At 40.4% G+C, this 13,824-nt stretch overlaps 1 protein-coding gene across 1 annotated transcript; it reads left to right on the forward strand.

The window, feature by feature from the left end:
* Positions 1-13,507, forward strand: lmod1a (leiomodin 1a (smooth muscle)). The gene is made up of 3 exons (XM_060930881.1): positions 1-337; positions 6,823-8,721; positions 12,207-13,507. Exons 1-3 carry the CDS (start codon positions 65-67, stop codon positions 12,231-12,233), a joined length of 2,199 nt encoding a protein of 732 aa, XP_060786864.1. The 5' UTR covers positions 1-64; the 3' UTR covers positions 12,234-13,507.
* The last annotated feature ends 317 nt before the right edge of the window (positions 13,508-13,824 follow it).

Here is a 13,824-nt window from a genome sequence, read left to right on the forward strand (position 1 = left end):
TTCAGACAGGGTTATGGTTTAGCAGAGGTTTGGGTTCTCTGACTCGTTTTAAAAAACTTTGGACATGTCGAGGAGGAAAGTTCGTCTCACGCGCTCTGAGCGCACAGTGAGCGAGGACTCGGATATAGACAGCCTGCTGGCGAGCCTCTCTCCCGATGAGGTGGAGGAGTTGGAGAGGGAGCTGGTGATCATCGACCCAGATCCCAGTGTGCCGGTGGGACTCAGGCAGAGAAACCAGACCGAGAAACAGCCGACACGGGGCTACGACCGTGAAGCCATGCTGGTTTACTGCGAGCGAGAGACCAAGAAACTCATAGAGAGGGAGTTGTCCTTTGAGGTGATGTGTACATGCATAGTGCACACTAGACACCATGTAGATACAGTACTGTGCAAAATGGTCGTCTCAGATACAATGTGTGCAGTTTTATAATAAGGAAATGAGCTGTAGGTTTGACTGAGCATCTTACAGAACCAGCCACAGTTCTTCTGGACACTTTGTCACACTTTGTTCTTATTTTTGCAGCAAAACCCAGCGGCCTTCTTTATTATTACTATTATTTTTTGTCTGAAACAGTCTCTAAAATAATATGCTGCTTCCTTTACTGGTATACAAACATTTTTCTGTAATTTTGTTCTGGCAAAATAGTGTTTGGGAATCTAAAATGCTTTTGTACTGACTCAATAATGTAGAAGCCATAAAATAAAACTCCATAAGTTCGTATAAAAAAATAGCATGCCTAAGACTGTTGCACAGTACTGTAATGTATACAAAGAGTAAAGTGTACACAAGACCTTATGAATAAATTCAGGTATGCCAGATATGTAGCCTTGAATGGTTATCTTCTTCTTTCGGCTGCTCCCGTTTGGGGTCGCCACAGTGGATTATCGTGATCCACATATTTGATCTGGCATAGGTTTTACACCAGATGCCCTTCCTGACGCAAACCTCCCTAATTTATCCAGGCTTGGGACCGGCACTAAGTATGCACTGGGTTGTGTAACCCCACACTCTAAAAAAATAAAGGTGCTTCAGTGGTTCTTCAAATCTCTGGATGGTTCCATGGAGAGTCAAAACTCTGTGATGAACCATTACATTATGCGAAAGGTTCTTCACATTGGAAATGGTTCTTCAGAGCCTGGCATTCTCTTACCATTTGCTGGTCAATGCACATAGGCTATGTTTACACAAATCTGTCTTCACTGCTCAAACAAATGGTTTAAATGGTTCTTTAAAGAACTGTTGCATGAACGGTTCTTTGAAGCCCTGAAAAAGGTTCTTCTATGGCATCACCCTGAAGAACCGGTACTGGCCCCATTATTTTTTTAGAGTGCAGTGGCTGAGTATTTTTTACCTAATCTGCATGTCTTTGAACCGTGGGGGAAACGCAGACATGGGGAGCACATGCAAACTCCACACAGAAAGGCCCCCGTCGACTATGAGGTTTGAACCTGGAACCTTCTTGCTGTGAGGCGACAGTGCTAACCACTGCACCACCGTGCCGCCCATCGTGCCCATGCCTGTGCTGTGTAGCCTTGAATGGTTATCACTGATCTAGAGTTTAACTGTATTTGGAATGTGGGCCCAAAGTGGTCCAAATCATTTACTGACATAACATGGTGAAATATAAGCCAGAGGAAGTTAGTGATGGGCCAGTACTGGGCCATCACTTGTACTACATGGGTAATATCCATCCATTATCTGTAGCTGCTTATCCTGTTCTACAGGATCGCAGGCAAGCTGGAGCCTATCCCAGTTGAATATGGGCAAGAGGCAGGGTACACCCTGGACAAGTCGCCAGGTCATCACAGGGCTGACACAGAGACAAACAACCATTCACAGCTACAGTCAATTTAGAGCCTCCAATTAACCTAACCTGCATGTCTTTGGACTGTGGGGGAAACCGGAGCACCTGGAGGAAACCCACGTGGACACGGGGAGAACATGCAAACTCCACACAGAAAGGCCCTCGCTGGCCACTGGGCTCGAACCCAGGACCTTCTTGCTGTGAGGTGACAGTGCTAACCACTACACCACCTTGCTGCCTATGTGGATAATAATTCAAAGCAATTGGATGTTTTATTAATAAAAAAATTGCCACTTATCCATGGGTTTTTATCAAAACCTTCAGGAAATTGAAACCCTTCTTTGACACCTAAACCTATCTTACTTTTTAAGCCTTTAACCCCTTAATCTGTCCATGTGTCCAGCCTTACATTCCCCACTCTTATTTCCACATAACCTCCTTATTAGTTTTTCTTTAGTTAATAGTAGTTACTGGTTAATATGGTGTTACTGGTTAATAAGATGTTAGATTGCAATGTGTTCATTTTTCATGTGTGCATGTAACTAACAGCCAACTCAGCTGTACTGTTATCACCTGCCTGGCTTTCAGCATCTACATCTGTTCAGGTGGAAATGTCACATATCGTTTGTGGCCTGTATCTATGCAAAATATGACAAGTAGAGCTTATTGATTGTACAGAGTTTACAAAGCTGCTAAGGAGACACAAGTGATGAAGTGTAGTTTGTGTGTAGATTGGTCAGTCAGATATGGCTGGCATGCACCACTGATCGTTCCTGTCAACATCATGCTTACAGTGGACAGATGGTCACCATCGGGACAGCTAGCATGACCAGATAATTAATGATTATGCTGTATTAGTAGGGGCCAGTGCCAAAGTCAATGCTCTTAACACAAACCAACCTTTTAAAAAAGCATTTACTATTGAATTTTGTTGTTGTTGTTGTTGTTGTCCTGGTGTGTACAGTTAAGCGAAAAATGTTGTACTGGTGAAGCAGTTTAAAATCTTGTTAATGTTAACTCCAAATAATGGAATGTTTTTGTTTCTATGAATCATACCAAGCAAAGTTTTTGGCTTTTATCAAACACTAGCATGGAACAAGCATTTCCAGCTGAATAATTATATTGTTGCCATTGAAATAATATGAAATTCCCAAAGCATTCTTATTTTTACACACTGCCTTAAGGAAAGTGCAAAGAGTCCTCAAGGAGAATCCTAAATAGTGCCATCAGTTGCTGTCCATGACCCAGATGCCTCTCGGTAACTCTGTTGTGTGTACACTACCATAAACACAGGCTTCACTCACATTGGTGTCTCCACCCTTACACTGACACTGGGGATACCACAGGGCTGTTTATTACCCATGATGGATCTAAACTAAATAAACAGAACTGAACTACATGTTATCTGCAATTTTTTTAGTCACAAATATCCATATGGTATTGATGTTCATCCCAAAAATCTACTTATAGATGCTACATAACACAAAGCATCAGTAGCACATCTCTGCTCTAAATATTCACTGATCGCTTGTCTGTATGAGGTGAGAGCAAGTGTTGAGTACAGGCCTTAACAGGTGCTGCAGAAAGCTTAGTAAGGTGATACACAGCAAAAGGGCCGAGGGTTCTGTTTAAAATCTATTGAGACATGTTGTTTGCTTTAAATACATCCAGCAAAGCAAGGAAACCCAAGCTCAACACGTACAAACACACTTCGTTCTTTCATTCTGGGCTCTTCTGTTTTTGTAACATTGCTAAGCGATTCTGTCTCTATTTATATTGTTTATACATAGCAAATGATAAACAAATGAGTCTCTATGATCATCATACTTATAAAACTGATATCAAATTTATCTTTAATGAATAAGCAAATACAGTATTCACCATTCCTTTATATCAGAGCAGAGACTTGCATGATGGAGTATACTTTTTTTTTTGGTATAAAAGTACAGTCATGCCTTGTTTTGTGCCAGATGTGTAATGTTCATATCACCACCATACAGATGCAGCTTCACATTTCTTTGGCCAGAATTCCCAATACTGTTGTATCTGTTGTTTTCTTAAATTTGTTCATCTAAGGGAACGTTTGCAGGTTAAATTCTTATTTTGTAAGTATGCAGAAGTTTTGTCATGCTTTGGGAATGAACTTGTGGCCGGAATGCTCTCTTTTTGGAAGTGGAAATGATTCGTATTTAGATGTCTGAACTCTACTAGGTGGAATTCCAGGCGTGAGTGCTGTTCCTTGGTTTTCAGCCTTATAAGGGCACGTCTAAGTGTTCCAAGATTTCTTCAAACAATGGCACACCAATCTAGCATGCAGGCTCATTTCTGTAATGGAGACTAAGAATAGCTCCATGCATTTAAGTGCAACCGAGCTTTAATGTAACATGCCAAACAACTTTTTAAATAATGTTGACTTGTAAAAACATACAGGAACATTTTAAAGAAAAATTGTTACTTGCCTACAGTAGGTGGAACACATAATAACAACACATAGGACATGGATTTGCCAAGATAAACAACCAAAATAGATCCAACATGTAAACATTAAAGCCGTTGTCCACTAATGTCCATTTAGATTTTTTTAGCATTAGCTGTAGTTTCTGGGGTAAACTCAGTGTCGAGTGACAAGAGAAAGAATGCTGTTTTTCTTCCTGCTGTTCTCTTCTGGCTAGTTTGAGCTGGGAGAAACATCATCTAGCTAGTATACTAGCACTTCAGCACAGTGGTTCATACATCATCATGGTGAGTGGTTCTATTTTTATATAGCAAAAAGAACAGGAATTAGCAGAGTGGTTGGACTAAAACATGGTTGCAGAAATGTTTCACGTTATTATTCCTACTTCCTTTTCTGTTTTGTTTATGAAAATCCTAGGATATTAGCAGTATTAACAGAAGGTCTTGTTTTTAACCTTCTATTTAACCATAATTAAATCATATTTAAAGGTATTTCATCTCATCTCATTATCTCTAGCCGCTTTATCCTGTTCTACAGGGTCGCAGGCAAGCTGGAGCCTATCCCAGCTGACTACGGGCGAAAGGCGGGGTACACCCTGGACAAGTCGCCAGGTCATCACAGGGCTGACACATAGACACAGACAACCATTCACACTCACATTCACATCTACGGTCAATTTAGAGTCACCAGTTAACCTAACCTGCATGTCTTTGGACTGTGGGGGAAACCAGAGCACCCGGAGGAAACCCACGCGGACACGGGAGAGCATGCAAACTCCGCACAGAAAGGCCCTCGTCAGCCACGGGGCTCGAACCCGGACCTTCTTGCTGTGAGGCAACAGCGCTAACCACTAGACCATCATGCCGCCCATTTAAAGATATACACTCAATAATTTTTATTAAGCACATGTACACTTGGCCATTCATGCAGTTATCCATTCTACCAGTTGTGGCAGCAGCACAGTTAATAAAATCATGCCTTCTCCATGCCTGAAGGTCAAGACCTTCTGTTAATATTTACATCAAACACCAGAATAGGGAAAAATGCAATCACAGTAGCTTTGTGGTATAGTAATTTAAGGCAGGTTTGTGCATTTCAGAAACTGCTAATCTCCTGGGATTTTCGTCCAAACAGTTCTAGAGTTTGTGTGAAAAACAGTAACAAAAAACATACAGTAACTAGCAGTTCTACGAGTGAAAATGGCTTGTTGATGAGAGAAGTCAGAGGAGAATGGCCAGACTGGTTTGAGCTGCCAGGAAGGCTATAGTAACATAAATAATGACTCTTTTCAACTGTAGTGAGCAGAAAAGGATCTCAGAATGCACAGTGTATTGAACCTTAAGGGAGATGGGCTACAACAGCAGAAGACAACATTGGATTTTACACCTGTCAGCCAAGAAGAGGAATTTGAGGCAGTTGCATATCAAAAAAACATCACCTGGTCATCACTAATATTCATCTGTCTAGTTTTGGTGAACTTGTGCCCACTCTAACCTCAAACTCCTGTTCTTTGCTGACAGGACTGCAATCCAGTGTACTCTTTGGCTGTTGGAGCCCATCCGCCTCAAGGTTCATTGTGTTTTACATTTTGATGTGTTTTTCTGCTCTGACCTACCCTTGGTAAATGTTTATTAAGTAACATTTTTATCATCACAAGTTTTTTTTTTTACATTTCAAATCATGTTTATTGAGGCATTAAAGATCCAAATTGACCAAATATTTATTTTAAAGGAACAGTCCACCGTATTTCCATAATGAAATATGCTCTTACCTGAATTGAGACGAGCTGCTCCGTACCTATCCGAGCTTTGCACGACCTCCCAGTTAGTCAGACGCAGTCCGACGCGCTGTCACTCCTGTTAGCAATGTAGCTAGGCTCAGTATGGCCAACGGTATTTTTTGGGGCTGTAGTTAGATGTGACCAAACTCTTCCGCGTTTTTCCTGTTTACATAGGTTTATATGACCAGTGATATGAAACAAGTTCAGTTACACAAATTGAAACGTAGTGATTTTCTATGCTATGGAAAGTCCGCACTATAATGACAGGCGTACTAACACCTTCTGCGCGCTTCGGCAGCGCATTGATATCTGAGCTCCATATCAATGCGCTGCCGAAGCACGCAGAAGGTGTTAGTACGCCTGTCATTATAGTGCGGACTTTCCATAGCATAGAAAATCACTACGTTTCAATTTTTTTAACTGAATTTGTTTCATATCACTGGTCATATAAACCTATGTAAACAGGAAAAACGCGGAAGAGTTTGGTCACATCTAACTACAGCCCCAAAAAATACCGTTGGCCATACTGAGCCTAGCTACATTGCTAACAGGAGTGACAGCGCGTCGGATTGCGTCTGACTGACTGGGAGGTCGCGCAAAGCTCGGATAGGTACGGAGCAGCTTGTCTCAATTCAGATAAGAGCATATTTCATTATGGAAATACGGTGGACTGTTCCTTTAAAGAACCAATGACATTTTAGCTGTTTGGCTGACTACTCTTATTAGTCTTACCTTATTCATTTTTAACTGATAATTTTTACTTTGCTGTATGCATTCCTCAGGGGGAGACCAAAGGTGAAGGCCATAGACGGGACCGGCTAAGGAGAACAAGAAGCAAAGAACAGCGGAGCTTTTCTAGGTCTCAAAGCCGTGAAGCAACTGACCAGGATGAGGCCAAAAATGAACAAGCTCTTGTCACAGAGGAAAAAACTGTGTATAATAATGGCAAGAATGGAGAAATGAAAATAGGAGATGAGGTCAAAGAGAATTCTGACATCAAAAAAGAATGCAGAGAAACAGAGAAAGGGAAAGAAACATTCGCAGAAAAGAAGTTAGAAAGAGAGGTAGACAATAAAAAGGATAAACTAAGGGAGGCATCTCAGAAAGAGCGGGGTAGCAGCAAGACATCAGAGCTCATCTCCAAACTACAGAAAAAGGATGATAATAAAGAGAAGGAGAGGAAGGACAACAGTAAGAATGTAGAAAACTTGAGGACAAAAGGGTTGATATCGAAGTTGCAGGGCAATAAAGAGGTAGAAAACAGGAAGAAAGAAGAAAATGAAAAGGAGGGAGAAAAAAAAAGAGAGAATCGAACCAAAGGACTAGTTTCCAAACTAGAGGAGCAGAAGAGCCAAACAGAACATGGCAGAGTGTCAGAAAGGAGAAGCAGAAAGAGAGACCTGGAGGATCCTGTGATAGAGAAAAAGAAGGAAAAGGAAGAGGAAAAGTGCAGTGAGAAAAGTAGACCCTACCCTGAAAGAGATCTAACTGGAACAGATAAAAGAAAGGACAGACTGAAACGGTTGGAGAAAGTGGATGAGAGAGAACTGGAGCAAGAAAGACAGAAAAAGGAAGAAAAAAAGCAAGAGAGAGCGAAAAATGAAGGAAAGGGTGTAGTGAAGAATGCTAAAAGTCACAATAATGTTAGTGAGACCTGTAGTAGTGGGGATGACCGGTCTGTCAAAACAGAGGATGATGATGAGGATGATTTTCTGGACAGTGATACTGGCTCCAGCATGTTTGATGACCTCTTGGAGCAAGTGCGTAGTGATGATTCTGAACTCACTGAGCTTAACATCAACAACTCTGATGTTATCAAGACAGATACACTGATCCAGTTTGCTGAAGGACTTCGCAGTAACACTCACATTAAAACATTTGCTCTTGCCAACACAAGAGCTGATGATCATGTAGCTTTTGCCATTGCTGGGACTTTACGGAACAACACTACATTAACAGGAATCAACCTGGATTCCAACCTTCTCACCGGCAAAGGCATTCTGGCTATCATTGAGTCTTTACAGCACAATGCCACCCTTAAAGAGCTTCGCTTCCACAACCAGAGACACATCTGTGGAGGGAAGACTGAGATGGAAATGACTAAGGTACTACGAGATAATACCTCGTTACTCAAGCTGGGTTATCACTTTGAGCTTGCTGGGCCAAGGATGACCATGACCAATATCCTTAGTCGTAATATGGACCGTCAGCGGCAGAAACGACTGGAAGCACAACGTCTTGCCAAGCAGGAAGCTCAGGCAAGTTCAGCGCCCCCTAGTGAAGAGAAAAAGGAGCTTATATCTGACATGCCAAAAATTAAGCAAACTCCGCAGTCCAAGCCTGTTGAGAAAAAGGAATCCATACTAGCAAAAGTTTCCAAATTTAATAATCCCTCTTCACCCCCCAAAGCCACTCCATCCCCCAAGTCCATGGCTGTTCCCTCATCCTCCAAAACAATGAATAAAAAAGGTGGGCTCACAACAGAGTCAAGCCTAGGACCGCCAGCACCTCCTCCTCCTCCTCCCCCAGTGCTGGATATTCAGGCACTTCGGAGGTCATTGACCTCAGCCTCGCAGCGCAAACAAGACAGCAGCAATGTCTCAGGACGTGGGACACAAAAGAGTTCCAGAGATCAGTTGCTGGACTCTATCAGGAACTGCAACATGAACACGCTCAAAAAAGTATGTAGCCAGAAATCAGTCCTAACTTGACTACATAAGATGCCAAATGTCACTGTCAAATGCCTCTTTGTGTACTGCATCATACTGTGCATGTGATAATGTCTTTTTGAGTTGTATGATATACACATATTATATACAGCACATATTGTGTAAGATATAATATATATGCCTTATATGGTAAGTCCAAGCTAATGGTTACATAATTTCTTATGCAGTGCACCACATGCAGGGATGGATTAGTAAATCCTGGTTCTTTGGGCAGGAAACTTTACAGGGACCCACTCACTCTGTTATGCATGAACCAATAAATGAGCCCTAACTGCCCCATCCCACAATGGAGCACATGCAGAAAAGCACATACACCAATCCGCCATAAAATTAAAAACACCGACAGGTGAAGTGAATTACATTGATTATGTTGTTACAATGGCACCTGTCAAGGGGTGGGATATATTAGGCAGCAAGAGAAAAGTTAGTTCTTGAGGTTAATGTGTTGGAAACAGGAAAAATGGGCAAGGATCTGAGCTACTTTGACAAGGGCCAAATTGTGATGGCTAGATGACTGGGTCTGAGCATCTCCAAAATGGCACATCTTGTGGGGTGTTCCCAGTATGCAGTCATTAGTACCTATCAAAAGTGGTCCAAGGAAGGACAACCGGTGAACCAGCAACAGGGTTATGGGTGTTGAAGACTCAATGATTCACATGGGGCACAAAGGCTAGCCCATATGGTCCAATCCCACAGAAGAGCTACTGTAGCACAAACTGCTGAAAAAGTTAATGCTGACACCTTTCAGTTTTAGCCAGCATTAACTTTTTGGATACCTCTTTTGGTAGGTACTAGCCACTGCATATCTGGAACACCTCACAAGATGTGCCATTTTGGAGATGCTCAGACCCAGTCATCTAGCTGTCATGATTTGGCCCTTGTCAAAGTAGCTCAGATCCTTCCATTTTTCGTGCTTCCAACACATCAACTTCAAGAACTGACTGTTATCTTGCTGCTTAATATATCCCACCCCTTGACAGGTGCCACTGTAACAACATAATCAATGTACAGTTGTGGCCAGAAGTTTACGTACAGTGACATGAATATCATCTTGGATATGAATGTCATGGCAATATTTGGGCTTTCAGTAATTTCTTTGAACTGTTCTTTTTCTGTGGCAGAATGTACAGCATGCATCTTTAATAAAAAAAACACTAGAATTTGATGCACAAGTTTTAATTTTCTTTGGGTTTTCTGAAATCAACACAGGGTCAAAATTATACACACAGGGCTAAAAATATACATACAGCACACCTAATATTTGGGTAAAATGTCTCTTCGCAAGATTCACCTTGACCAAACATTTTTGTTTACCATGAACAAGCTTCTGGCAGAATTCTGGTTGGATATTTCATGACAATGGTAGAATTGGTAGAGTTCAATTAAATTTTTTTTCTTGGCATGGACTCAACTTATAAACACGGTCCATGTATTTTCAATAGGGTTGAAGTCAGGACTTGTTTTAAGCTTAATGTTAGCCTGCTTTATCCTCCACAACCAGCTCTGATGCATGTTTGGGTTCATTGTCCTGTTGTAACTCCCAAGTCGTGTTCAAGTTTCTGATGGTTTATGCTGAAGAATTCTGAGGTAGTCTTCCTTCTTCATTATTCCATCCACTTTGTACAATGAACCAGTTCCACTGGCAGCAAAACAGCCCCAGAGCATGATGATCCTACCACCACCACCGCCAGCTGGTACAGTGTCCCTCTGTGCATGGTGGTCATTGTGGCCAAACAACTCAATCTTTGTCTTATCTGACCATACAGCTATCCTCCAGAAGGCTTTTTCTTTGTCAGCTTCAAACTTAGTTAAGCTTGAAGGTGTCAGTTTTGGAGCAGGGGGTTATTTCTTGGATAGCAGCCTCTTAGTCCATGGTGTTATGAACTGTAGACAGTGATCCATCAGCTTCCAGTTCATGGCAGGGCTGTGCTATGGTGGTTCCCAGGTTGTTCCTGACCATCCGAACCAATTTCCTTTCAGCTGAGGGTGACAGTTTGGGTTTTCTTGAAGCAAAGTGGCTTGGCAAAGTGACTACACCTCACAATAACTTGGATACAATTGTTTGAGCTGATCTTGGAATTTGCAGTTGTTTAGAAATGGCTCCAAGAGACATTCTGGAGTTGTGTATATTTGTGATCCTCTTTCTCAGATTTGCACTGAGCTCCTTGGACTTTCCCCATTTTACTGTGTGTTGGTCAATCCAATGAGTGCTGTAAATAAACCCTTTTTATGAAGGCACAGAGAACCTACCAACTGTAGTCAATCATGATCACTAACAGGAATTTAAGAGACCTCGGGCCTTGACAAGATAAGAGACATTTTGTAAGTTTCAGCACCTCTGAATTAATAATCTAAGTGAGCGTATGTAACTTTTTGACCCTGTATGTATAATTTTGACCCTGTGTTGATTTCAGAAAACCCAAAAAAATTAAAACTTGCACACCAAATTCTAATGTTTTTTTAAATTAAAGATGTATGCTGTACATTCTACCACATAAAAAGAACAGTTCAAATAAATTACTGAAAGCCTAAATATTGCCATGACATTCATATCCAAGATAACATTCATGTCACTGTATGTAAACTTCTGACCACAACTGTAATTCAATTTACCTGTCAGTGTTTTTAATTTTATGGCTGATGGGTGTACATTACTCCATTATACATCCATTATGAGGATTTGAGTAGTCTCTGTGCTATGGAAAATACAGTCTTACCTCAGATGGCTTCTTTCTTACTTTTCATGAAGAAAAATCATCCACTAAAATTGTCAAAGTCCAGCTCTTTAACAAGCTCCAATTCATTTTTTTTTTCATTCAAATGAATGTTCACTGGCTGTTCTTTCTATTTTCAGCTCAAAAAAACAGTGAGAATCTAACTGACCGTTAATTGGTTACAAGTACAAATCCAAATATCAATAACATTTCCATATTTATTTCAGATTCAGTGACTTCAGTGAGTGAGTGAGATTCAGTGAGTGACAGTAATGGCCTGATCATTCACCTTAAATCTGTGTTTGTTGTGTTTGTAGGTGCCCGGTAGGTCCAGTTGGTAATTCGTCCCTGACCTTATGGGATGAAAACAAAGGGCTCACTACATGTCACTCAGGAAGCCCTTTTTAAGCACTATGGCTGTGTTCAAATAAAAAAGCAATGTTCCTATGTAAAAATGTTTTGAGATTAAAGATTCTCTTGTAGCTGCCTTTTTTCAGCTTTATAATTTTGACAGTTATTGAACAGCAATTAATTTAAATTATTAATAAAAAAATAAGCCCCCCCCTTAAGAAATATCTGGCAGTGTGTTTTCCTGGCACTGAGGATAGTTTACATCTTGACTACTTTGCATAAACATTGTGTTTTCCTTCCATTCCTCCTTCCCTTCTCCACCCCCCACCCCCACCCCACACACACACACTGTTTGCTGTCTATCTCTCTAAGGTCGAGGTTCCTAAGCGGCTGAGGTAGCAGATGACAGAAAAACCAGAAGAAGAGCGAGTCAACTTTAGTGGATGTCCATGATGGCATTGGATCTGGAGTCCAAAAGCAAATAAAGTACTATTGGAGAACTTTGGTACATTAGAGTGACGCTCACAAATCAGTTGGATCCTTAATGCTGTGACAGAATTGGATTTAAAAATATATACATATTCTTTAAATTTAATAGTTCAATTGAGGATGTGCGACCATAATGTTCTACAACATGAAAATCTTATAATAAGCACACATTTTTTGTAAATCATATTTTTTAATTTAATCCCCATATAATGTATTTTTGTGGCTTGAAGATTGTTGAATTGTGGATGGTCACTACATCCACTGCAAAACCAAAGCATGTCTTAAAAAGGAAAAAGCCATTAATTACAAGTTACAATTTTGTTTTGAATGCAGAATAACACTAAACTGTGCAAATCTATGAGCTGCCTTATTTCTCCCCCAGCCACATGAAGTTTAAGTTGAGTTCTCATTCAGCCTATTGATATCCAGTTACTTCAACTCATTGGGTGGACAATTGTATCTATAGCAACTTACAGTCTGCACATATCTGAGTAGATTATGAGTCTTTCCAAAGGTCAAAAGTCCTAACAGTGTTTCTCGAGCAATTTTGTTCCATTTATCATGAAGAAAACATAATAAAAGCTCACCATCTCCATTGCTGTACTTGGTTGAGATGGATTTTTGTTCCTATAGTTTTGCTGTAGTATATTAATGCTGCTTTTGGAGACAAATTGTGTGAAATTTAGCCTAAATGTGGGTTTGAAAAAGTGACTTAGAATTACTGTTTAATTCTCTTTCTTTTCTGAAGGACTGATGTATTATTGAAGGTCGAGACAACTTCCAGGATATAAAGATATTAGGCAGAGTTAAATGTGATAGAAGAAATTGACATGTCATCAAGCAAAGAATAAGTGCATGTGTGTGGTCTGGGCAGTGCATACAGAGGTTAAGAGTGTAGTCATGTGATTGGATATAGCAAACAAAGAAATGTAAACTAATTGGTTATATGAATAGTGTGATTTGTATTATCTGCATGTGCATTCCAGTGTGTGTGTGTGTGTGTGTGTGTGTGTGAGAAAAGATAAATACAGACTTCTGAGATCATCTTGGGGTCAAGCTGACTCTTATAGAGGATCATCACAGAGTCTCCAAGACAACTTGATAACTGGATTTATTTTATGCTAAAAAGATCAATCTGGGTTAAGACACAAGCAGGATATGCTTCTTAATAACATTAAAAGACATTCCAGTATTTGACTGTCTCACAAGATACTTCCTTTTTAAACTATAACCTGTTGGTATTCCTTTTACTGGTGTGGCAACACACTACATTAAGCTGGTGTTAGGATGCTCAGATGCAGATATTCTACTTATTTCTCATATTGTATATTGTGTTGACAGTGGTATGTTCCAATCACTAAATGATATAAACTAAATATGTACAAACTGCAGACGTAGTTTTCATCAGTAAATCAGGTAGTGGTGTTAGTCTAAGGACAGAAGTCTACTTTTAGTTTTTTCACCCTCTAATATCAATAACTATCTTAATAGTTCAGTCACT

The sequence above is a fragment of the Neoarius graeffei genome, chromosome 10 (assembly GCF_027579695.1).
Source record: "Neoarius graeffei isolate fNeoGra1 chromosome 10, fNeoGra1.pri, whole genome shotgun sequence".
NCBI classification, from domain to species: domain Eukaryota; kingdom Metazoa; phylum Chordata; class Actinopteri; order Siluriformes; family Ariidae; genus Neoarius; species Neoarius graeffei.